The sequence below is a fragment of the Argiope bruennichi genome, chromosome X1 (assembly GCF_947563725.1).
Source record: "Argiope bruennichi chromosome X1, qqArgBrue1.1, whole genome shotgun sequence".
Lineage (NCBI taxonomy): Eukaryota > Metazoa > Arthropoda > Arachnida > Araneae > Araneidae > Argiope > Argiope bruennichi.
The window spans coordinates 134,893,128-134,920,582 of NC_079162.1; the positions used below are offsets into that span (position 1 = coordinate 134,893,128).

General features: G+C 29.7%; 1 protein-coding gene across 1 annotated transcript; it reads left to right on the forward strand.

Moving 5' to 3' along the window:
- The first annotated feature begins 120 nt into the window (after window positions 1-120).
- On the forward strand, window positions 121-27,455 carry LOC129959410 (uncharacterized). The gene is made up of 18 exons (XM_056072231.1): window positions 121-381; window positions 908-1,125; window positions 1,908-2,113; window positions 2,746-3,142; window positions 3,274-3,402; window positions 3,826-3,960; window positions 4,051-4,237; window positions 4,358-4,581; window positions 5,786-5,965; window positions 19,572-19,893; window positions 21,905-22,122; window positions 22,572-22,780; window positions 23,653-24,052; window positions 24,704-24,832; window positions 24,971-25,099; window positions 25,969-26,155; window positions 26,543-26,766; window positions 27,091-27,455. The coding sequence occupies exons 1-18, from the start codon at window positions 186-188 to the stop codon at window positions 27,277-27,279; spliced, it is 3,879 nt and encodes a 1,292-aa protein (XP_055928206.1). The 5' UTR covers window positions 121-185; the 3' UTR covers window positions 27,280-27,455.

The following is a 27,455-nucleotide window of genomic DNA, read 5'->3' on the forward strand; positions in this document are numbered from 1 at the left end:
TCCATCTCTTGGTCTAAGAATATCTCCGGCAAAGAACAGGATGCAAACACTTCAGAGAAAACGAGCCTCGCCTGTTCGAACGGAAGCCATCGCCATCATATAAAAAGGTGACAAGAGAGAACTGCAGTCATCTGGCTCGGTAGTTCTTGACCTCTGTATCGTCCAGTGACCCTCTGAAGCTGACGATGTCTGTCAAAGAGAAGCAGCAGAAAGTGTGCAGCTTGTTCACTCACCTGACCTCCATCAGGAAGACGGTTGTACCCGTGGCAGAGAGGGATCCTCGACTTCATGGCATTGGCAAACTACCACAGGGAGAACTCTTCTCTTGCTTTCACGAGAAAGTTCTCGCAGAAGCCACTAAGCTCTACGAAACCCTTTATGGTGAGTTTTTCTCTTTGAAAAATTCAATATTCAAAATTCTTACATTCTGCTTCTAACAGTGTAATTTATTTAAATTATCCCACATTTGGCCCATGCTTTCATTTTAAATGCTTACTTCAATTTTGTTTTCAAACAAAACTATCATTGAATGAATATATTTTTTTCATTAGATTAAATAGTTTTTAAGTAAAATAATTTACTTACACAAATAAATGTTTTGAAAATAAAGATGGATATAAAGTAATTATGTAAAGGAAATAAACTATGTTAATAATAATAAGAATAATTTTAATTGAAATTTCTTGCTATCTGATACTTCTAGTTCGAAAAATATAAATTTTTGGTACATCATGCTTTTAATGAATCTAGAGCAAGCATTTATCTGTAATTGTGATTTAAACTTGGTCGAAACATTTCAGGCTCATTCTATTGGTTTCTAACCTTATGTCTGCACACTTACTTAACCACAGCACTAGTCTGAATAGATTTCATCATATATATATATATATATATATTTCCTTTCTAGCCGCCAAAGACTTCGATGATTTTATGAATTTGGCCAAACAAGCTAGAAGCTTTGTAAATGAGGGTCTCTTCGTATATGCTGCATCTGTGGCTATCCTCCATCGAGATGACTGCAGAGGTGTCACTGTACCTCCAATTCAAGAAATTTTCCCAGATAGGTTTATCCCATCTGAAACCATCAGCTTGGCTCTCAAAGAAGTCACCAACCATCCTGACAAGGTAACTTCCTTTTGACGCCAAAATAAGCTCTGATGCTGTTTGGTTCGTATATACCTAAATGTAGATTAAAATGTTCATAGAAAGTTTATATCAAGAGTTAATTTTAATTTGATTTAGTCAATACAACAACTTATTGACTTTTGAAATAAATTTCTCTCTTATCATTTGTTCTTTCATTTCGACTTTCTTTAAAAATTTTATCTTCATAATTAATATTTTCACATTTTAGCTTCATTTCTTTTATAGCCAATTTCATATAGATAATTCTCGTAATAACAATAATCAGTTAAAATCCTTCAATAAAGGAATGCATGTAAGGAGAAAAGGTATAAATATAAAAAATGCATTTGTTTGAAAAGTTGTATGAAAAAATAAAAGATTTTCTGACGGTATTCTGCAAATACTATAAAGAGGTAATTCTGGTAAATGTTTCTTTCATGTAAAATGAGTTATGTTTTTAATCTGCTACTTTGAAAATCTTGCCAACATGATTTAAAATACTAAATCTTATCTAAACAGTTTTATTTTTAGTGTCCATCTTTCTTACAAATTTTAGCAATTAGCGATATTCTTAACCAATAGCACTAAATACTATTTTAATAGATCAAAACGGTGCCAAATAGATAATTGTTATTTTATATAAACCAATTGAATTTTAAAATCAATTCAAATCTTTAATATCTTAAATGATGATCATAATAGAAAGATTCATACTTCCTAATTTCAAACGGCTGTTTTTTTTAGACTAAGAAAAATAGTAACAAGATAATATTCGTTCTTAGGATATTGTGGTCGAAATTGAGTCAACTGGAAATATCTTGGATCCTGAGTACAAAATGAGCTACTTCAGAGAAGATGTAGGCACCAATGCTCACCACTGGCATTGGCACATCGTCTACCCAGCTACCTGGAGGCCAGAGGTCATGGGAAAAGTTAAGGACAGGAAAGGAGAACTTTTCTATTATATGCACCAGCAGATGTGTGCCAGGTAATTGTAATAAAATATACAAAATTAATGCATAAAAATAAGACTATACTGAATAGATGTTCATCAAGAAATTAGTATATATTGCATTTAAAACTGTATTTCGCAAAAACTTCGTCTATAAACCAAGAAAGACTACAAATTTTATTAAAATTGTCAAATTTTACTATTTCTTACAAAATGAGTAAATATGCAAGCTTGTTTATAGACAATTTCATATTTAAAATAGTTTAATTAATTTACGAATCTCTTTATATCAATTATAAGCTACCGAATTTTTATAGGATTTTAAGGCAATTGATTACGATTTCTTAATTTAAAATGCCTATTGATCTAAACTCTTAACAATGCTCTACATGAAAGGACTGAGTCACACAGATGAAATATTTTTCCAGAAACTCTAAAAATAATACAAAGATAAATTCATATGATATATAAATTGATACGTCATACATCAAAACTAAGTGAATTTCTTCTTACTATTTAAAAGTATTTATAAAATGAAGCCTTTAGTATAAAACTGCAGATTAATTCTGACCCTGAATTTTAGAAATTATCACATAAAGTAATAAAATTATATAAAATAATATCATAATTTTAAATAAGATATTTGAACATGTTTTCTTAACTTCTAGATACGACTGCGAGCGTCTGTCCAACGGCATGAGGAGAATGATACCCTTCCATAACTTCGAAGAAGAATTGGAAGGATATTCCGCTCATTTGACATCTCTGGTCAGTGGTTTACAATACGCTTCCCGACCAGAAGGATTCAGACTTACCGACTTGAAAGATGTCGATGTTCAGGACATGATCCGTTGGAGAGAAAGAATCCTTGAAGCCATAGACTTAGGATACGTAGAAGATGAAAATCACCAACAAGTTAAACTCACAGAAGACAATGGTATTGATATTTTGGGAACTCTTATTGAAGCCAGCTATGAATCCAAAAATAAATTGTTCTATGGAAGTCTTCATAATTGGGGACACGTCATGATGGCTAAAATCACCGATCCTGACGGTCGATTCAATGTAAGTAAAAATAAATCTGAATTTTTTTTATAAAGATAGGCTTATTCAATCATTTAGTTCATCACTTTTGGCTCCTTTGACACAAAAAGCTTAAATTTATTTTAATTGTTGCATTATTTTCTATTTTCTAGGAAAATCCAGGAGTCATGAGCGACACTTCAACTTCCCTCCGAGATCCTATCTTCTACCGATATCATAGATTTATCGATAATATCTTCCAGGAGTATAAAAAGACTCTGAAGCCTTATGACAAGGCTCAGGTAAAAATTTTAAAAATATAAATTGCGTTTTACCATATTTCGAGCAATTTGTTTTCTCATTCTGCTCGAAGTCAAAAGCATGTACATTGCTATATAATCAATTTTCAAAAACAAGATTAAAATTTGCTTAAATATAATAAAATTAAATGATATATTATTATTACCAATAATAATCATTTTACAAAAAAATGCTATTTTTTTTAATTTAATAAAATTAAAAAACAAATAAGAAATATGTGTAAGTATATTACCTTTTCCTTTATTAAAACGCCACAATCATTTTACTTGTTAATAAACAGTGAATTTGTCTTCCCACAATGCACATATAAAATGATAATTTTAAATAAAACTTCTAAAATATATTAATAAACATTTTATTACGAGTTTTAGTCTTCCAATTCCTAAAACTGTTAAATTTTGCAGTTGGACTTCCCTGGAGTGCAAGTCGTAAATGTAACAGTTAATGCCAAAGTTCCAAACCTCGTGACCACATTCATAAAAACTGATGAGTTGGAATTGACTCATGGCATCGATTTTGGTACTACACACTCTGTAAAGGTATTCAAATTTTCAGTGTTTATTTAGATGAAAATAGCCTTATAAAAGTCAATTTTATTTTTCTTCTTAACAAATTCAAACCTATTCCAGGTTAAATACCATCACTTGGATCATGAACCTTTCACATACAACATTAGCGTAGACAACCAAACTGGTGGACCTAAGCAAGCAACAGTTCGAATTTTCCTGGGACCTAAATACGACGAGTTGGGCAATCGATTGGACCCAGAACACCAGAGAACTTTGTGCATTGAATTGGACAAGTTCCAAGTTGAATGTAAGCATTCAAAATTAAAATTATTTTTAAGAGTAATCATTGATCAACAATCAGTGTCTAGAAATGTATTTGAAAATTAAAATCAACAAGTAAATTGTTTACATTGTCTTTTTTCAATAGTAATACCAGGAAAGAACACCATCACCCGAGACCACAAAATCTCCAGCGTCACTGTTAGTGAAACTCATACCTTCAAGCAATTGTTGGCTGGCGAGGGAGTGAGTGAAGCTACAACAGAATTCTGCAGCTGCGGATGGCCCGAACACATGCTTATACCCAGAGGTAGCTACAAGGGAATGGAATTCGACCTTTTTGTCATGCTCACCGATTATGAACAGGATGCTGTAAGTATACATTCGATATTATGTTTAGTATCAAAAAAGATAACTTATTTCCCGAGTGAACAGAAAATTCACACTACAAAATAAGATATTTACAACCATAGAGTAATGTTTTAATTTCTGATATTAATTAACTTTTCATTTTAAAATATTTAAGCATGCTAATTTAGGCAATACTTTATTTTCCCTTTGGGACAGAAAAACATCGTCGTTCATATTTCGGTTGTTGCAAATATTATTTTAGCTAGGTGTCTTGTGCAGTAAAACATTTTTCAAGAAAATCATAAAAATCAGTTATTAAACTTGAAAATCAAAAGTTGATAAATTTATAGCTAATTAGCATGCACAGTGTAAAGAAACCCAGATATTTGGAGGAATTTTGCTTTCGTAGAGCAATTTGCATTGAACGTTATGTATGTGAATAACTTCGAAAAGCTTCTGTTTTTCGCTATAGCTATTATTTGTAAATACAAATATTCTTTAAATTCGAGTTAAAAAATTTTAAAAACTAGCAAACAACTTACAAGAGGAAAAGTATAAAAAAATACTTTTCTTAATATAGGTTTTCGCCAAGTATGTTTTATACACTGAAAAATTGCGAATCCATTAAAATAGATCAGACTTTTCTCGGTCCGGATTTAAAGTCATTGCTATTATAGATGCAGATTTTTTATGCTAAATTTATTTTTAAATTCTAACTGGAAATCTGCATTTTACAGATATTGTTTGAAAAGGCACATTTTCAGTTAATGCAAATATCTGCATATTAAATAAACCATTTTTTTTTTTTTTTGGCCCGCAAACGTAAAATCATAAAGTGATGCTCCTCTTACGTGAATTTTGCTTTGAAAAGAATATCTAAATCCCCTTCTTTGCCACATGGATCCATTTCCTTCAGTTCTGGTTCATTTTGGAGGAAAACATCAATTGAAAGTGCATTGATTTTATCTACTTCCTTATAATATTACTCACACTAACAACATTAGAGCCTACTGAGGTATTTTGTCATAATTGTTTTGACAATAGCTTCTTATCAAGAAACAGTTGCATTTTTCAATAACTTAACAGTTAAAATTTTTTGATTTCACTTTACTAACGATTGGAGACTTTACTAACAATTCTATTTTCTATCAGCACCACCAAAAATGTCTTGCTATTTAGCACCCTACTGGCAACTGATTATACTAATAGCTGTATTTTTCAATAGGTTGGTGGTGAAGCCACTGGAGTGTGCGTCGATGCCATCAGTTACTGTGGAGCCAAGGATCAGAAATACCCAGACAAGAAGCCCATGGGCTTCCCCTTCGATCGAGTCATCACTGCTGACACTGTTGCTGAATTCTTGACACCAAACATGAGCTGCACTGACGTCAAGATCAAACACGTCGTCTAAAAGAACTAATTCGAGACAGATCTTTAAGCACCGGAAATTCAGAAATCTTGTAAATTATTTAGAACATCCTTCGGAAGTCATTGGCAAATTTGCAAAATCTGATAAGCTCTTCAAAAAAAAATATTTGCAATATTTCGGCAATGTAATTTAATCTAAGACTTATGAAAATTATGAAGAGTCGAATAAAGTATTTCAGACATTAACTTTGTTGTTTTCCTTCACTGCTATCATAACTTCCATAGCTGAAAAACAGTTACGCTAAAAAATTAGCTTCTTTCTAATGAAGTTATAAAAATTCTGAGTTCAAATAAAATGTCAGTACATAGGTGCATAACTACACCAATTTCTTTAAAATTTATTAATATTCTTTCTAACTGAATTATGGATTTTAAATTATCTAATCATGACAGAATTTTTGAACGATAGCATTTAGAATTATTAATTTAATTTGTTAAGCTGAATACAGTACATAGTCAAAAATTCGATTGTAATTTGCTAGGTACATGAATGCTAGGATTATAAGAAACTTCGACCTGTTGTATTATTTATTTAATTCATGAAGAAAGAGTTATTGTAAATTTGGCTTTAAACTGTTCATGAAAGATTTTCGATTAATAATCGGTTCTTCCAGAAATCCAATAAGAAAAAATAGCTTTTATTTCTTTAGTACTTGAAATACAAATTTTCGGAAAATCGCATATTGTTATAATAATTCAGAAATTTAGAATGCATGTCCAACAAAATTTCAGAACTTTGGAATGATAGGAGACATTAAATGAGTGTAAACGTTGCAAAGCAGTTAAAAAAGTTGTTTTCCTAACTTACTCTTAGGATCAAAATACATTTAGTAAAATTTATTTTTCAATTCAATTGTCTAAAATTAAATGTTTTTGCGCAAGAGAACCAAACCGTAAAAACTCAAACTAAAATCAACTAATTAAGTCTAAAATTAAATTATGTCAATTGCATTTTACACCAAATTACGTAAATCGGAGTATACTAAAAATCAAATTTATACAACTTCGCACAATATAGCATAAACTACATCGTATAAAAATATTGTAGTATTGAATTCAAGTTTTGAGAAAATAGAATGCAAGCAATCTTTGTATTATTAATTTTCTTTAATAAATGCTATAAATTATGAATACATGCCGAAATAAAAACAGATATTGTATTCCAAAATTTAAAAAAAGCAACCTTGTTATAATATATTAAATAAAATAGGAAAATACATAGGTCTGTCACAAAAACTGATCTGTGAAACGAGAATTTGCACATTTCATTTTAAAGCCAACTATGCTGCTTTCAGTTTTCAAAAGCAATTACTTCTAGATATGAAAGAAGGAGAAATATGACAAATTATTTAAGGAAAATCCTTACTGAAATGCAAACAGCGGATTCTATTCCCCGCTTTCTCTCGGGAGACGCAGTGGCATGCTGAAAGGTCTTTGCTTATGGAAATGAAAGGCTCTAGATTCGTTACTTGATTCCAGAAAAGAACCCTCGAGTATATTAGTCTGGTGTACGTTAAATATAACATCAAGAGTCAAACATAATCTCACTGGTGTGGTGCAGAAACTTGGAGAGGGAGGGGGAAAGGGGAATGTTTGGAGGCTCAGATGCCACTGTGATTTGAAGGTTTTTATATAAATTTGACAAAAAAATTTATTGATATTATTTTTTTATTTGTCTTTAATTATTACACCAGGCTCAGGATGTATCATTCTTCTTATATGTTCATTTAAGGCAACAAAAAGTTTCGTACATAAATGGTGTCGCCAGCAAAAAAAAGGTTTTAAACTCATGTTGTGTAAATAATGTAATGCCTCCCCAAATTTCAAATGATAAATTTTGAAGGGACTGAGATCGCTGTGGCATACCAGGTAGTCAATACAAGCAGTGTCATCAGTCCCTAGTTTCTTACGGTGATTTGTTAATTTTTACTGCTTTATAAAAAAAATCTTCAACACCAGTCTGATTCCTTAGTCGCATACTCTCTGAGCACCACAGAGCATCGTCCACCCTAATATTAGAACAAAAATGTTCATTCTTTGCCTATTTCTCCATCCTAAATAGTTTTACCTTATCAAGGAGGTATCCTTATCCAAGCAACAGAATATTTTCATATTTCTTACAACATTCTGTCATAAGAATAAAATTTTTATAACAATTCTTTAAAACTGAAACAGGGGGAAACGATTTTGTATCTTTTTTTTACCACTCTATACAAATCTGATGAGTAATTTGCACAATCTTTCTTCATATACCATAGCACTATAAATATGTTAATAAAGTCTTGGTTTATTAATAGCATTCGTTTCATGTCTCCTGGATTAGAGAGCTGCATGCCAGGAAAATTTTATTGTTGAAACTAAAATGTGCTTCCATATTCTTATTAATAAATATGAAAGCTCTTAGAAATTTGATCGATAATATTCAGAGATTAAGTGCCATGAGAAGATATGACTCGGATTTGACAATATATTCAATAAAATATGACGAAAGGCGTTTCTTGAAATTGATTCATACTATTAGATTTCAAAAAAAATTCTATCTGTACTATAACATTTTGAGCCACAAAGCTCGACGCATCTATCTATATAAAATTATCGATTCGACTGAACAGGAATAAATAGACTGGGTAACTAGGGATTGCAATACCGGTATACCGGGATACCGAATACCGGTATTTTGAGCCATTTGTACAATTTTGTAATACCGGTATTCACAAGTTTAAATACCGGTTTTTCGGTATTTAGTAGAATTTTTTAAATTGTCTCCACTATATGTTCAGGGATCGCCAACATAGCAAATTAGTATACGTTTTTGTTTTTATGTCTCCCTAACGGGCAAAATTAATTAACTAATTAATGGCTTAATTAATTGCTTAAATCTAAATTAGCGAAACATGGATTATCTCTAAAAGAAGAAATTCTATCCATAATGACTGATGAAGCAACAGTTATGAAAAAAGTTGGAAAGTTGATTGGTGCAAATCAGCAATTGTGCTATGCTCATGGAATTCAGTTACGAGTAATAGATGTATTATACCAAAAAAATAAAGAATAGAAGAATCTAAATACTGTGGATATAGAAACTTCGGAGTCCAACTTTGAAGAGAGTAAGAGTGAGAGTGATATTGACAATGAAGATAATGACAATGTAATTTTTGAAGAAGATATTGCTAATGAGGATGAAATATTAAACCATCAAGAATTGCTTCCTATAATTTATAAAATTCGAAAAAATTTTAAGATATTTTAACTTTCCCTATAAAAGATGACATATTACTAAAATACATACTAACTGAAAATAAATCAGAATATATGTTAATATTAGATTTTAAAACACGCTGGAACCGTTTACTCCGAACAGCATACATCACACTAGAATACCTCACATCACTATCTGAAGATTATATATTACATTGAAAAATCGCATAGAAGAAAGGCATATCGAAATAAAAAATGTCTTATGGTATTTACATAATTATAATGATTTTAAAAATGAAAAAGAAAAAAAGAAATTAACCAATTTGATTAAGTTTATAGTAAATTTTCTTAGAATTTTTTACCCACAAACCTATCCACATTCAAAAGAATTCGGTTCAATTATCGAAGATTATGATGACACTAATGCCGATAGTGAAAAGGAATTGTCTCTTGAACAAAAATTAGAATTAGCGATAAATAAGAAAATTCAACAAACCAAAATACAAAACAGAAATCAGCTGTATCCAAAAACATCCGATAAGAAATCGATTTATTAGAAGATGACGGATTTAGAGGTAAATACTTGGAAAAAGTATATCGCACACTGCTAACAATACCACTAACTATCGTAGATGCCGAAAGAGCGTTTTCGACAGCTGGTAATTTTTTGCACAAAATTACTTTTCAGGCTTAATGACAGTACAATGTATGCATTATGTTTTTTAAGATCACATTTCAAAAATTTGTATTAGTACCACAGACTGAAAAGTGATATTTACAATTTTTTGTGATTTAAATAAGTATGTTGTTCCTTTACTTTTTTGTGATTCTTTATATACTGTTATAATTTATAAGTTACAAATTATTTTTTTGTGATATTTACCCTTTTAATAAAACTGGCAAATAAAACAAAGAAGTACCTGTGTTTTCTTTCTTTTTCTAAAATTTCCAATACCGGTATTAAAACCGGTATCCCGGTATTAAGATTTAAAAAATACCGAATACCGGTATTGAAATTTTGGTCCGGTATTGCAATCCCTATGGGTAACCTTTCGGTGAACGATTCTCCACTTAAAAAGTTCCGAATCTCAAGGCAGAAATAATTTTACAGTCTTTCTGATTCCAATAATTCGTCTTCTCTGAAATTATCTAAATGCTCTCTTAACGATATTATAAGAAATTCAGTTACAAAATGTTTGTCCAAGAAAATTCTTCGTTCCCTATCCTGATCTATCAGCTACTCAATTTTCTAATATCGAATCAGCTTAAAATAATGAGCATTGATTTTTTTTAACCTAAGGCGAATTTGGGAAGTTACGCCTGAAGTTGACTCGTTTAACTGTGGTTTATTTGGGACTTTCTAAAAACTCTTGGATCTAAACATTTTATATCGCATACAAAATGCATATATTTCTCATTTAAGTATAAAATTTCATCATACAGACAGACAGGGAAAGCAAAAATTATACTTTTTATTGCATATGTATTGTTTGTGCATACGAGTGCTTGTTAAGTTTTTTGATTCGTAAATGAGTTTAATTTGGCCAATGAGCCATTAAACCTTATAGACTGACAAAGCAACCAACATTCCCATTTCGAAAGTATCCAAAGGCTATTTTCTCGTGATTTTAAGCGTCGATCAAACAGCAAAAACGACAACGAACCAAAAGTGAGCACAGGTTGGAAATTTGGGTGCGGGAAGAGATTCGGTGTAATGGCAGGATACTTTTTAAGATGTTTATTCCTTAAAATACTAATGCAATAGTCAACTAATTCTTTAAAAATGACCCTCGAATTATTTGCTAACTTGTAAGTTTTCATGCAGCCCGGAGGTCCAAGTGGCGCAGTTGTTAAAGCAGCTTCATGGCAACGGATAGATAGGTCAGAATACATACCTGGATACGTTTTTTAATTCTTTTTTTAATTATCTTAAATTAAGTTAAAAATTTACAAATAATTTTAATTTACATGTTACTCATTTCTTACGTAAAAATATATATTTATTCTCTTAATACTTGAATAATAAAGGAATTTTTAAAAGGAAAAATAATTATAAATATGGATTAGTTTTTTCAAAATTATTTAAAATTAAATTAACAATTTGTAAATAGGTTTAATTAATATGTTTCTCATTTTATAGCCAAAAATAAATGTTCATTAACCCAATAAATTATAATTTAATTTTTAATCAGGACAATAGTTAGAAGTATGGATGCATTTTCAAAAACCTTCAAATTAAATTAACAACTTACAAATGATTTTAATATGTTACTCATTAATAGCACGATTTCATCTTCAATCCCCGATACAAACAGATATTTGAAGTGCAAAATATTTTAACTATCTATATAATGTTTAATTAATTTTAAAAATATATAAAACTCTCCGCCGTAGTAAAATCCATGAAAAAGTGACACGTTTGCCCAGAATATCCAGAAGAACAATACTTGTAGAACTGAAGAAGAAATAGTTGAGATGTCATATCGCTTAACTTTTTTGTTGTTGTTGTTACAAAATTCTGCTAATGCTTTCCTAAAGCACTTCGTGTTGTTTTTGGTATTCGCATATAGTATATGTCATCTAGATGTAGAAATAAATGTTTGTACTTGTAAAAAAATATTTATTTCTCTAGCTTTCTTCAAATTTAAATGATTATTAAACTTTTGCATCATATGCTTAGGCACTTGCTTATTTAATAACTACTTTCTACTATTTCCTTTCGATTACTAAGATCAAAAAAATTTACTTGTGTGTTTAATAAATTATCAGCTACTGCCTTTGATTTCCGAGATGACCATGGTATCATAATATTAGAATAAATAATTTTTCCCCACTAAAATTTAAAAAAAGCGTTTTTAATGATTTTATAGTGATAATAGTAATTAGCATTATTTATCATCATAACAGTTAAATTAATGCTTATTTAACCATTTAAAATTATAATTTGATGAAAAACAATTCATTTTGCCTAAAAAGGAGTAACATAGATTAAAATTATTCATAAATATTTTATTTAGTTGTAATAATTTTAAAAAAGAAGCAATAAAGATGCCTCCAGGAACGAACTCTAACCTACTAACATCTACGCGAGCACATTGACAACAACGCATTTCGGAAGTGCAAGAACTTACTAGTAGGCCAAAGATTGAAGGGCCATTCTTTTATGAATTGGTTTTTGCATTCTAATATTTTAATGATGGAGCATCCTAAAGGCGTACTAATATTATAAAAAATCTCATCAATTTTCCTCCTCCTGTTTTTCCCTTGTAAGCTTGTCAACCTTTTTTCGAAATTTCTCCTCCACACCCTTATTATAGTATTTACTCCACGATTTATTTAACAACAACTAACCAATGTACAGTGCAGTTCTTAATTATTACAGAGTTAACATTTCTTCTTTTCATAAGGCTTTAAAATCTTGATAATTTTCTTTTTCCTTTATGATTTTCTAAAACTTTATTTCGTCTTCCATAAGTGCATATGTGTATTAAATATTTCTTAAAATACCACTATTTTTTTTATAAAACATTAATGTTTGGAACAGTACATTATGGCTGTCCGGAATTATTTGACCGACTAATGACGAATTTATGTTTAAGTGGGGGTAGATTGATTCTTAATTTGTTAAAATTTAAAATTTTCAATTGATTTATTCAGTAGACAATTTTTTTATCTCCTTTTTGAAAGCACACACCCAGGAGTTTAGATATTTCTTCACCATTAAAGAACGGAAGGATAGATTATCGTATGAAAAAGTGAAAATCATTGATATCTGGTATCTACGATTTGACGACAGGATCCATCAAATGCAAAAGAGAACGAAATAGAAAACTGAATCTGAAGTGAAGAGAAGATCCAATGATAGTAAGATTGACGATAAATCATCAAGATGATTGAAGACTTGAAGGTGTAACAGTTCGCCGCCAGGGCTGATCAACTGTATCCAATGAAACAAATAATACATCTCAAAACAAAGTATGCTAAAGCTTTGTTTTCGTATGTATACGAAAGATGCTTGTTTGTTTGGTCCTTACAAAAAAGGAATCTTTCGAAGTACTCACAATCCTGCAGCAATCAGACAAAAACATTAGGATTAAAAAACCGCAAGAGAATGTGGAGCTGGTGAGACACTTAAACAGAGGATTATTCTACAAATAGTAAGACATGGAAGCGGAAATTAATCAGGATGGGCATGTTTTTAATTTAAATGAGTTGGCGAAATTCTGATGATCGACTGGAAGAATGCACAATACATGGTATCATATCCCATATTCTGAAGAAATCCTCCACAAATTTACATATGACTCAACGATACGTCTTCCAGCAAGGTAATAGCCCAAAACACATTTCAAAGATTGCCGACGATTATTTCTCAAAAAGATATAATCTATAAATTTTAAATCAATAGACTACTTACAAGATTTACGTACCAACTTTTTCAGTTTTCTCAAAATGAAATAACCTTTTGTAAAGATACTGGAGTAACTATTATAAAGTCCATACTCTAACCCCACTAAAAATTTACGGCCATTTTCGAATCAGAAGTTATCTTCTGAAGAATGTGAAAATACAAATCAGATTTATTAGCCGCTCAAAGATGAATGACTCAGTATCAATCAGGAGATAAGAAAAAAACTGATTGATAGCATGAATCAAAAAATGAAGAAATGAATCAATCAAAAGAGTTCAAACTAAATAGTAAATTCGATATTTGAATAGTTTTAAAATTCTTATTTTCTATTTTCGTTTAAATATTGGATCGCTCGAATAATTTTTAACAATACACAATTTAGAATCACATGAAAATGTTCCTATTTTGAAAAACTCTGATAAATTATTTGAAGCCTTTTCAATGAATAATATTGAATTAATAATAAGCAACATATATGAGATATAAATAAATATGTAATAGGAGCTACAAATTCTTCATTGACTTTCGAATGTATGTGGCTAATCTTATGTGTCTCGTAGCTAAGATCTTCAGAAACAGACTCAACAGTCCACAGTAGTCCGATTACAAACTTTTATGACACTAGTGCATAAGCATTAAAATTCGACATAAATAAAAAGTCATGATTGTTTACTTTTCCAAAATAATAAAAGAAATTATATAACTACAAAAATTACACGCTAGAGGATGTTAAACAATATTCAGAATAATAACCGTAATAACAAGCTTAAAACCAATTATGTTGCAGTTATTTTTAGCCGAAAAAAGAGAGAAAATTCATTCTTTGGAATACACTACGATTGGAATGAAGTGCCATTAGGGAAAGTTCTGTTCGTATGATTTATAATGATTGAAAAGAATAGCGAATTACCACCGACTTTCTCGTTAAATTCCAGAATGCGACGTATTTTCTGTTTGCCTTCAATGCACAGTGGAAAAAAATCCAGTTTGCGTTGGAGGCCTCTTTACTTCGGCCGGCCAAAGACAAATTAAAGATTTACAAGATTGTTATCAGTACCACAAATCAATTCCGTTTATCTATATTTAATTTCTCATTTTTGCACTCCTTTAAACATGAATAAATATACCAACTGATAGGCAATCTTCTGCGAATTTAGTCTAAAATTTGATACATATCTATAACTCTGGAAAATAGGATGTCAGATTTCATTCACCTAATTTTTTATGTATACAGACAGACAAAGCTTCCAGTGATGGACTTCCTAAAAAATTTGCCACTAATCTTCATTTTGGTATAAATACCACATATTAAATTTCATTCGACAAGCCTATTCCACTATCGAGTTATGTTCAGAGACACACATGGTAAATGGTTTTTTCCAGATACAAGATGTTCTAAAACAGCGAGACTCATTAAAATCTCGCAAATAAAATTGTTTGATTTTTGCAATTCTTCACTTCCTCATATACTATGTGATTAAAAGTATCCAGACGCTTTAGAATTCGCGGTTTTTCTTTTTCTTCCTATCTATCTTTTTTTTTTTTTCTTTTTTTTTTCAAATTTATCGAGAATAGTTCGATGAACTATTGAACTATCTTTGAACTTCGACCATATAACAAATATACTTAAACTCGCATTTTATGATATAGATTCCGACACTAGCGCATTTAGAGGATCTATCAAAAATTAATTAAGAAGGAAAGGATTTCGGCTAACATCATTTTATGTGAAACAAATAATGACCTGGAACTTTCAACAATAGTTTTATTTGGTTTGAGCAATATTTATATACATTTTCATAAAAGTGGAACTATATTTAGGAAAAAAAATAGCCCTTTATAAAGAAAATCTTACATTTTTCTATGGATTGTATTTTATTTTATTTATTTATTTCTTATAAGAATCAAAATTTTCAAATCACATGAAATTTAATATGTGACTAGGTATTATTAAAACATTATATAAAAATCTGAAGAGAATTTTATAAATATTCAAGGAAATATGAGCATTTTTAGTAAAAAAAGTTTTAAAACGCATGCGCGAAATGTAGCATATTTTTCTTATCCTAATTTCGAAGCCAAATATATAAGGCAATACATATATAAAGTTCCAATTGATATAATTAAAATTCAGAAATAGATAAAATTCAGGCATTATATATATATATATATATATATATATATTGAGAGAGAGAGAGAGATCCTTAAAAGAAGCCAGATGACGAGGATTTTCTACAAACTGATATTTTTTTAACTTGCCTCTTCAAAAATTATACTGAATTCTGTGAAATATGCTTAATGCTCCTTTATATTTAATAACATTAAAAAAAAATATTTTTATTCATTATTGTTTGCACAAACATTAAACTTTTAATATTGTGAAATTTGATTTACAATACAAACGAAAGCCTCCAGACACTTTTATACATTACATATCCTGCAGATGTGCCAATTATTATTATGAAGCGCTGAAAAAAGGAGAAATTCGGAAAAATGTGCAAAACTGAAAGTGTCCGGATACGTTTCATCACGTAGTATACTTCCTCTATGAGAAAGTTTTAAAAAAAAGAGTTGTAGTTTCCAATTCCATGACGAGATAATTAGTCTTATTATTTCTTTTAAGAAATGTAGAAACATAGATACTTATATTGAGCAGAAATTGGGCATTAATTGGTTACTCATACAAGTAAATTATATAGCATACATATGGGAATATTTAATACTAACTTTGTTGGGTTATTCACACTTAAATTATTTACATATTTTTTCTATTCAATATTGCTTATTTCAGGACAGATAAAAATTTACAAAGAGGAAACCTAATGTAGCACTTTTACTTCAATGGGTATTTTATGTCGGGGGGTTTTTTCTGGAGGTATTACAAAATATTATCGTGCTAAAGTTGCCGCAACAATTTAAATATTTTACGAGGTAAATACGATTACTCAAAATAACCTCAATTTATATTATTATATCACAAAATTTAGAAAGTATTTCTGTCACGACATGATCTGCTAATTATAACAAATGGAAAAAAGGCTTGTCATAAGAAACTTGATTTGCTCTATTCATCACATTTAGCAAAAATATTTTTGACGCTCTAATATTTTAAAGGGGAAAAAAGTTTGATTCCTCATCGATCAAAACTGATTGAATTATGAAGGGAACATCGTGCGTTGATTCTCTACTTCGTGGCAGCCATGAAATGGTCTAAAATCGTTGTATTAAGAGCTTCATTATTGGGTCAGTTTTAGCCATGGAATGGTGATTTTTTTGTTATTGTTTAGAATGCTAATATGTTAAGAATATTTCATTAAATATGACTTATCGGACCGGAGACCTATATAAAAATTCAAATTTCGTAACTTTTTCAACAGCATGTATTTGGGCTTCAACAACATATAACATATCGCCATTTAAAACATTTTTCAGATTTAAAATATATGTCTATTTCTAACACTTTAGAAATGAGACCAAAATTAGAAACACCCAATATATATATGTCATGTCATTTTGGTTATAGTAAAATGAAATACAGTATATACAGTTTGATGCAAAAACGAATAATTAAGTGCAAACAATACCGTATTAAAAAACGGCACATTTTTATTAATAGATATTTGTAGGATAAAAGCTGCTTTGCTCAAAAGAAATAGGAAAGAATTCGAATGCAGTTTTAAAATTTAATATGTAAAAATATAATGCACAATAGAAACCAGAATATTTTAATAGTTTCTTTGGTTAAAGAGTTTGAATAATAATCATTTATCAATAGTATGAATATTTGGCATGATAAAAGATCCAAGCATTCTAAGAAGAATTATTTCTTTTTGATCCCAAGTTTAAATTGAAAAGGGAATTATTATTTTAAGGCAATAATGTGAAAAATGGATCTGCTTCCAAGTTTACTTCGTTCTTTTGTAATATTAGAGTGAATATACATAATTAATAAATATATATATATTTTCTTTTTGCTGCTCATTTTTATTCATACTTTTCTTCTAAAGATTTCTTTGCTGTACCATACTAACTAATCCAACTCTAAATTTGATGCATGCAATAATAATAAATAAACTTCTCCTCGGTTGCAATTTATGCAACTTGATACTATCTGTTTTTGCGATCACAAGATTTAAGTTTCAAAATACAAAGTTTCAGATTGCATTTCTGTTTACAGAAGATAATGCATTTCCGACATACAACCTGTCCATTGGAAGTTCAGGTGACCATATCCTAATATTTCGTCTTGAGGCACACATACTCTTTGTCATGCCTGTCATTATATTATTTGGGCACTTAATTGGTTGATTAATAAGAATATTACTGACAGATAATATTAATGGTATGAAATCTTTTACATTTCGTGATAAATATCTCCTTCCTTGATTGTCTTCATGCGAATTTCTCAACACATACTCAGCTTTTTTAAGAAAGGGAAAGAAATTAAATCAAACATATCTTTATCTTTCCAAAGGTATTTAAATAATGGCTTTATGAATACAGCTTTTAAGCATTTGCAGGTTTTACTCTAATCCAAAAAAGTTTTCCAACGATCATAATTTTAACAAGACAGATAGTTCATATCTCCCTGCATGTTCGATATATAATGAAAAACAAATAAAAACTATGTATAAATAAATGTCTCCTCAATAAGATTAAAAAAGATATGCTCTTTAATTATCCATTTGATATATATTGCCTTATCGTTTACACAAGTCAGTTGTCAAGTTAGAAAATTAAACGAGGAATTTATTTTTCTGAAGAGGATTACCATCATCATTGAAAATTAACTCGATTAAATAATATTCAGTAAATAGGACACAAATTTTGTTTAGATCAAAGAATGTTTCGTTGATAAAGGGCAAGAGAGAGGTATTTGGAACGACGCCGTTATTACTAATTTAAATCCTACTTATTTTTCTCTACATCTCGGCAAATTGACAATAAATTTTCAAAGTAATTTAACATGAATAAGTTCATCAGGAAAATATTTCGAAATAATAATAATAATTAAAAAAAAAAACGTTGTAGAAAATGTTATGAAAACAAGTGTTTATTCTTACTCGAAATTGAATTTCACATTATCTGTGTTAGGCATGGTAAAAAAAAAATAAACTTCATGATAACCTGGATTGAATGTTAATAATAATTATGATTGATAATGCTAATAATCAGAACTTTTGAAATAGCCCATAGTCAGCTTTCTCAATTTATACGAAACTTAAAAGATTCTACTCAGTAAAATAGTTTTGTTAAACATGTATAAAAAATTTTCAATAGCAAATTCTTAGGCGAGATTCAGGGAAAAGGAAAATAAACTGATTATGCAGAATATTTTACTTAGATAATAATTTTGTGAGCGGATTGCAGGAAAAGCTATTCTCAATTCTAGAAATAACTCTACTTTAAATATAATAGTAGGATATGGCGGGAAACACTTGGGTCTCAGTTCAAACATCTTTCATCTGAAAAGCACGCAACAAAGATTTGACGATTCACCATATTCTGAAAACAGACTTTCATATTAATTTTTTCACATCTATGCGCTCATCTATCAAAATTATCTAACGAATCAATTCTATGCGAAATTATGCTTTAAGTGTTTATGAATCGTGAACTGATTTGTTCACTGTTTACAAATCCATTTTGTTCTAATCCTACTTTCCCATCCTCTATTATGTGCCCCTAACGGAAGTCAATCAAGAATAGACTTTCTGCAGAGTTATCGCTTCCAATATCTCATTTTAGTTGACATCCGGTTGAAATCATCGATAGATCCACGATTAGCTTTCAGACGAAAAGGGCTTTAAATAACATCGAAAGGAATTTCTTCGAACATCAAGCTCTCTGAAAGAAACAATTTCAGCTATATGAATTCCTTTTGACCGGAAACCAGCTTTTCTTTTGATTTTTTCATTCGGCCGCTCCTTTTTTTTTCTCCCCATCCTATCTTGCTACCTTTATCTATGAGTAGAATGAAAACATTTCCTCGAACAGATACTCATCCAAAGAGTATAAAATCTCATCCCCTGACTTGAACACAGCAGTAGCCGCTGAAGTTACATCTGGAAGGGATCCAGTTTCGAAGCTCCAAGCCACTATGCCTGCTCAAGACAAGCAACGCCGTATTCTCCCTCTGTTCGAGCACCTTGCGTCTCTGACCAAGGCTATCTTGCCACCAGAGGAAAGAGACCCAAGACTCAAGAGGTTAGGTAGATTGCCCCGAGGAGTTCTCTTCTCATGTTTCCATAACGAACATCTCATTGAAGCCCAAGAGCTTTTCGAGACTCTTCATGGTAAGTTTGAATGTCCCAATACTTTGATCGTCTTTAAGAATCTTGCTTATACATTCTAGAACAAAATTTCATCACAAAAGTTGAATTAAAAAATATTCAATTAAAAGCTGAGAAATATTTTTACGTCAATTACTGAATTTTTATCTGAAGACATCCGTTTCTTTCAATAATTGAAATTAATTGCATCAGAAAATCACAGTGATTATGATCGTGTACAAAGGATTTATTTGTACATCATAAAATAGAATGAAAGTCCTCCTCATTCGTCTAATCCGCCTGTCTAATAGTCATAATAACTGTGTTAACAGTCTTCAATTAAAATTAACAATTTAAAAATACCTTAAATTTACTATCAGAATTCATCATTCAATTTATTGTTCTTCTTATAAAAATTAATTCATTAATAACAAAGTTATCATAATGATTACGAAACTACATACTTATTTAATGTGTAGATATATTACATAGTATTCTAATAATGTGTGCAAAATTTATAGCTATTTTTTAATTTTGTTTTATTTTCATTGATAGAAAATTACCATATAGTTACAAAAATAATTTGTTAATTTTGTTAACACCCGGTTAACAAGATGTTACTATATACATAATACTATCATAAAATATATAAGGAATTTCAAACGTAAAATATGCGTCTTTTTTTTTTTTTTTTTTAGATAGAATGTTCCAGTTTAATTACACTAAAAAAAGAAAAAAGTTGGGAAATTGTTAAATTCAGACCAAATTAACACCTCTCTAACTAACTAAAGTATTTTCTAAAATCTTTATAAGACTAGCATTCATTTAAAAAAAGTACTTTAGCAGAAAAATAAAATATTACAGAATTTTATTTTCAGAAGAGCTAACTATGAATTTTACAAATCAGAGAAAAAATCATCTGAAATCTTTTAGGATGTTCATATTTAACACAAAATGCATAGGTACTTATTTTAAAGCAAATTATAATATATAAACTGACCAAGAATGTTCTAAAAAATACAAATAAATTATTTGTGGGCATATAAAATAAAAAAAAAATCAGCTAGATAAACAAATAACGATAGACATTCTCTATTTTCAGAGATTATTATAATAATGATATCTAACTCAAACATTAACCCTTACTAGCCTTGACCTAACTCAAATGTTACCAACAAATCAAACGAATCAAAACTAGTGAAAAAAAAGATTATTATTTGTATCTGACTTTTAAGCAACTACTGCAGAAGAAACATCCATTATTATTTAATCATGACAAATTAAAATACAAAAAATCGAAGCTTTGTTTTGCATAATAATTAATATTCATCCCAGATTTAAAATTTTATATACTAAAAGGAAATAATCACTCAGGAAGTAACTGTCATTACGTTAAAAATTCAATATTTGACTATTTTGAAACAAATAAAAAATCAAATTTTGATAAATTGACAAATAGTGAAAATGGTAATTTCAGAGATAAATTTTCTATTAAAATAAATATCATTGACTTCTACCAAATACTCTTAGTTGAAGGACTACAAAAAATAAACTGTAACTTTCCCTTTCTTTCTAGAATCTATATTATTAATTTCATTCAGCAAGTTAATTCTATAATGTTATTTTTCAAGTTAAAAACTCAATCTGAGGGACGCTTATTGGTTTAAATTTCATTTCTATTAATTTAAAAAACGTAAAACATTTTATTTGATAATTTATACCACAGGAAGCACTTTTTAAATATAGTTTAATTTAATATAAATAATTATAATTTGAAACTGCTAAAATTTATCAATATTAACCATCAAATTTTTACAATAAAGCTTTGCGTAAAAAGGCAATGAAATAGTAACTTGATCTAATTTTGAAATTTAAAAATGATCCCAAAGATAAAATGAACCGAACATAAGTATAGATCCAATATTTATTTTTAAATGAAGATATATGTTTGTTACATTTTCATTCATTCAAATCTATTAATTTAGTTTTCTTATGAAAGTTCAAATAGGCCAATGAATATATGTTTCTTTTGTAGCGGCTAAGGACTTCGAGGATTTTATGCACCTCGCTGAGCAGGCTAGAGATATTGTGAACGAAGGTATGTTCGTCTACTCTACCTCTGTAGCATTGTTGCATCGCGATGATTGCCGAGGAGTGACAGTACCTCCGATTCAGGAGATCTTCCCCGATCGTTTCATTCCTTCTGAAACCATCAATCAGGCTATCAAAGCTGATCTCAAGAGGTCTGATGAAGTAAGTAGCATTCTAAGTCACTGTACAAATTCAAAAATATTTATTCGAAATTTCAAAAAGACTATAAATAATTTTTTTTTAAAAAAATCATGTTTAAAGAAGAATATTTAAGCACATTGACTTAAATACTTGAACTATGATTACTCACATTAAAATAATAGAAATATATGTAATTTGTGGAAGTATGTACTACCTTATTTAGAAGCATGCAACTAAATACTGCAAGACAAGAGTTATAGAGTTACAACAAGAGTTAGCTAGTTTAAAAACGTGAGATATTTGACTTGATAAATTGTTAAATATTCCTTATAATATCAAATCAAATCAGGGTATATTTAGGAATGTCTTTCTTCCTGAATTGTTCAAATCTTCCAAAATAAATAAATAAATATTTCATTTAATAAATTATGATAAAGATTTAATCACCGATACCCAACTGTTTTCTACAGGCACCTCTCATCGTTGATGTTATCCAAACCGGCAATATTTTGGATCCCGAGTACAAGCTAGCTTACTTCCGAGAAGATATTGGGGCTAATGCTCACCATTGGCATTGGCATATCATTTACCCAGCCACCTGGAGGCCAGAGGTCATGGGTAAAGTGAAAGATAGGAAAGGAGAACTTTTCTATTATATGCATCAGCAAATGTGCGCCAGGTAAGAAAGCCAGAAATTTCTAACTCTCTCTTTCTATTTAAATCTCTATGATTTTAAATGATGAAACAATCTTTAACTTTATCAAAATACATAATATCAGAATCAAAATTTTAACAAAAATACGAGTATAAAAAAATTTCATTTTGGTTTATATCCATCCTCATGTAAGTTTTTGTAAAGAGGTGAGACTGTAATGATAAGCATTCTTTACTTTTCAACTTCCGCTAATATCTAATTTTAATTATATTTAACCAAGAAATTATTTTCACAACTTGATGAATCTCAAATTCATTTAAGAAAGAAACATAATAATTTTGATACTCTATGAATTAAAATTATAAATAGTCTCCTACATTTAAAAAATTTCCTCAAATTTACAGCACACATGTAACTTTTTTTAATAAAATAAAATTCATATGTATGAAACTTAATATTCAAAATTCGTTGAATAAAAAGTATGAAGATGAATATCTTAAATAAACATTTAAATGGATATTGTTTTTCCAAGTAACTCTAGTCGAATAAGTAATAATAAATTTTGAAAAAAAGTGGCTTATCCGGAAAAAATGTGATGTAAATTATTTTATTATTTTTTAACTTTATGTAAACGGTTTAAACTTTAACTGTGTAATTAAATTATTGTATTTAAATTTAAATATGTTCTTTTCGCAACGCATATCCCCTCTTTCCCCCATAACAGATTTGAAAAAGATTACAGAATGTAATACTAATAAACAAAAAGATTATTTTAATAATTAATTACCCTCTATCATTTAAACGTTATATGTAAAACACTTTCCTAAATAGATATATGGAAATTAAAAATGGGGAAAAAATTAGACTACTGAAATAAAATTGTTTTATTAATTCAGGTATGATTGCGATCGTCTCTCCACTGGTCTTCAACGAATGATTCCCTTCCATAACTTCAACGAAAAACTTGAGGGCTACTCTCCCCATCTAACATCTCTGGTCAGTGGTCACCACTACGCCAATCGACCATCTGGATTAAGCCTCCACGACTTGAACGAGTTGGTAGATGTACAAGACATGGCACGATGGAGAGAACGACTTTTGCAAGCTATTCATCTGGGGGTTGTCATTGATGATCACGGAAATGAAGTCGTCTTAACTCCAGAACATGGTATCGACATGTTGGGAGCTATGCTGGAATCCAGCTACGAATCCAAGAACCGAGAATACTATGGAAATCTTCATAATTCTGGACACGTCATGATGGCTCGCATCCATGACCCTGATGGCAGATACAAGGTAAATATCAATACTTTTCGCAGAAAGTAATGAGATATAAGATAAATCTAAAATATTTTAATAAGATTTATTGGCCTAGTCCGATATTTACAAAGAAAAAAATAATACAAAAATTAAGCATCAACCACTTTTTTTTTAATTCCACTGAAAGTAAATATTCCAGTTTTTCCATTTTAGAATAGATTTAGCTCATTTACTCTTTCATTTAGCCATTGAATTATTGCATTTTAATATATGTAGTGAGTAATTTGATTTGGACATTTCTTAATAAAAGCTTTAGGCTCACATCTGCTATTTAATTAATAAAAACTGCATTATAAAATACTTATAGCATATGCAAATTTATTTCTCATTAAACTATTATCTAGAAGAAACTCATTCCGATTTTTGAGTCCACTGTTCGTTTAATGAAATGAGTCTCCAATAACTTTGCTTTAATTTGGATTTAGTTTACTTTTTTTATCATTTCACTACTATACGTGTCGTCACTTTTATTTTATAGAGCTATAAATGTATATAATGAAAGATTCAGGGCTGAATTAATTTTTAATGAAAATGAATCGAACTGTTTACTCAAATGCATTGCAAATCTCCTTTTTTCGAAATATCAATTCTTTCATTTCATCTTCTACTCAATTTTATATAATTTAGGAAAATCCCGGTGTCATGAGCGACACTTCAACTTCTCTGCGTGACCCTATCTTCTACAGATACCACAGATTTATTGACAACATCTTCCAAGAATACAAGGCAACACTTCCAATTTACGACAAAAAAGATGTGAGTATCTGTATAAATATACAATTAACAATGCATTAAATTATTAATATAAAACTCATAATGCAATTAATTATTAATATAAAATAACAATTCAGAGTAATTTTTTTAATGTTATTACTTAATTTTCGTTTATCACAGCTTGATTTTCCTGGAATCAGCATTGTGAATGTTACTGTGAAGGCTAAATTGCCTAATATTGTGAACACTTACATGAAGGAAGATCAATTGGAACTTTCTCATGGAGTTTCCTTAAAGGGTCAAGTGAAGGTAATGTACTTTATATTTTCTTCTTCAATCTATATTTTAAATGTAATAAATCAGTGTATTAACGTAATTAAATAATCAGTCAATGTACTAATCTGTATATTAAATGTAATCAATGAGTTCCTACGAATAAAAGAAAGGAAATGCATTAGGAGGGAACGTCGAAAGTAGCTTCTTTCAATTATTATAATCGATTTTTGAGGCATCTTTCACTAAAGAATTTATGAGCATATGATGTAATACCAAAAAATTAACTATTTTAACCATTTTTAACTCTATGAAATTTCTCATACATAATAATAAAACCTTGGCTTTCATTTGCACAATTATCCTTAAATAAAGACATAAAAATTACTGATTACTTCAATAAAGCATAGAAAAAGGAGTTACAGTCAATTTTTTACTGGTTTAAAGTCTACTACTTATGAAGAGAATTAGAAATCCCAGCCCTTTGAAAACAAAGAAAAAGTCATTTTTCCCTTTAATTGTTCGATTTATATGTTATTTGTTAAAGCTCTTGTTGCATATTCATAAAGATAAGATGAACATAAAAACAAATATTTGGAATTTGCACATAACACTTTGAAAAAGTGAACGATTTCCAACGAAACAAAGAAGCTAATGCTAGTCTTTCGTTTCTTATTCAGCGCCATGTTTTGTCTTTAATTCAAAAATTTTGGATTTACTCTGAATATTCCATCATAGTGCTATTTAAAGGAAAAATGCATTTAACATAATTTACCAAAATGAATGTCAAATAGAACTTCTTTTTTATTTTAAAAATACAAATACTGCAAGTTCAATATGAAACAGATATCAAAATTTTAGAATATTAAAATATGTCATTTCAATGATAAATCTCACTTCAATAGGTTAAATACCATCATTTGGATCACGAGCCTTTCACTTACAATATCAGCTGCGAAAACACCGCTGGTGGTCCAAAACATGCTACAGTTCGAATCTTCTTGGGACCAGTGCATGATGAACTTGGCAACAAATTCTCATTAAATGAAGCTAGAAAATATTTCATTGAACTCGACAAATTCCATGCTGAATGTAAGTATAATTGAAGGATGTCTTTTTAAATATTGCATGATTAGCTTTCGAACATATGATAAAAGTTTGCAAATAATGCATTATGAATCGAAAAATCGTAGTACTATTTATTTAAGAGTTTATTAATTCTTATTAATCCATTAGCTATCTTTACACTTGCTTCCAATATTTTTTCTATCCAAAAATACAATTTCGTTTTGCAATTATTGTTTTAGTTGCCATATTAGAATTACTGATTTGTAATATATCCCAAATTTGTAGAGCAAGACATGTTCTAAGGTAAACACTTCTATGAAGAGAAGCATTTTAATTCAAACAGACCACAAGGAATTTATAAATGCTTTTCGAATCAAAACTTTTCCTTCAGTATGCATTATTTTTTATTAGTGGCCCCAGGAAAGAATACAATCACAAGAAAATCCAGCGAATCAGCTGTGACTGTCGCCCCTACACCAAAATTTAGTCAACTTCTTGCTGGTGAAGGAATCAGCGAAAACAACACTGAATTCTGCAGCTGCGGCTGGCCAGAGCACTTGCTTATCCCAAGAGGCAATCATAAAGGCATGGACTTCTATTTGTTCGTTATGCTCACCGATTACGAACAGGACCATGTAAGAAACTCTCCTTTTTGATTAAGAAGTTTTTAATTTTGCATCTTTATTTTATATTTAACAGTTTTCAAAATGTGTGTAACTAAAATAATTTACTTTTAATAGGCATGTAACTATGCTTATAAATTAAATTAATTTCATTCGATGTATTTCTCATAAAAAAATTATTAAAATTTTATCCTAAAAAATTGCCCCTGTGAAAATAATTACTCTTTGCATGTCTATTTCAAAAGTTAATTTTAGTCATGTAGTAACTTCAGGTTAATTGGATTTTTGCCATACTTATCGCAAGGGCCTTTTAATTCATTCTTGATATAATTTCAGGTTAACGGACTGACTGACAAGCCTCTCTGCGCTGACGCTGTAAGCTACTGTGGTGCCAAGGATCAGAAATATCCCGACAAGAAGGCTATGGGCTTCCCCTTTGATCGAGTCATCAAAGCACGCACAATCCCTGAATTCAGCTCACCCAACATGACCTTCCAAGAAGTAAAGATCCAATTCAAGGAATAAATTAACTATCAAAACTGATACATGACTGTGAAGTGCAGGATATATGGCATTCAAGAGGATTCTTGTGAATAAATAAAATTTGCTGTCAAAATTAACAGATTATTGCAATGAGTATGTTTCAGATAAAAAATTTAATCGCATGTCATATAATAAAAGTAAAGTGATTTCCGTCCAGA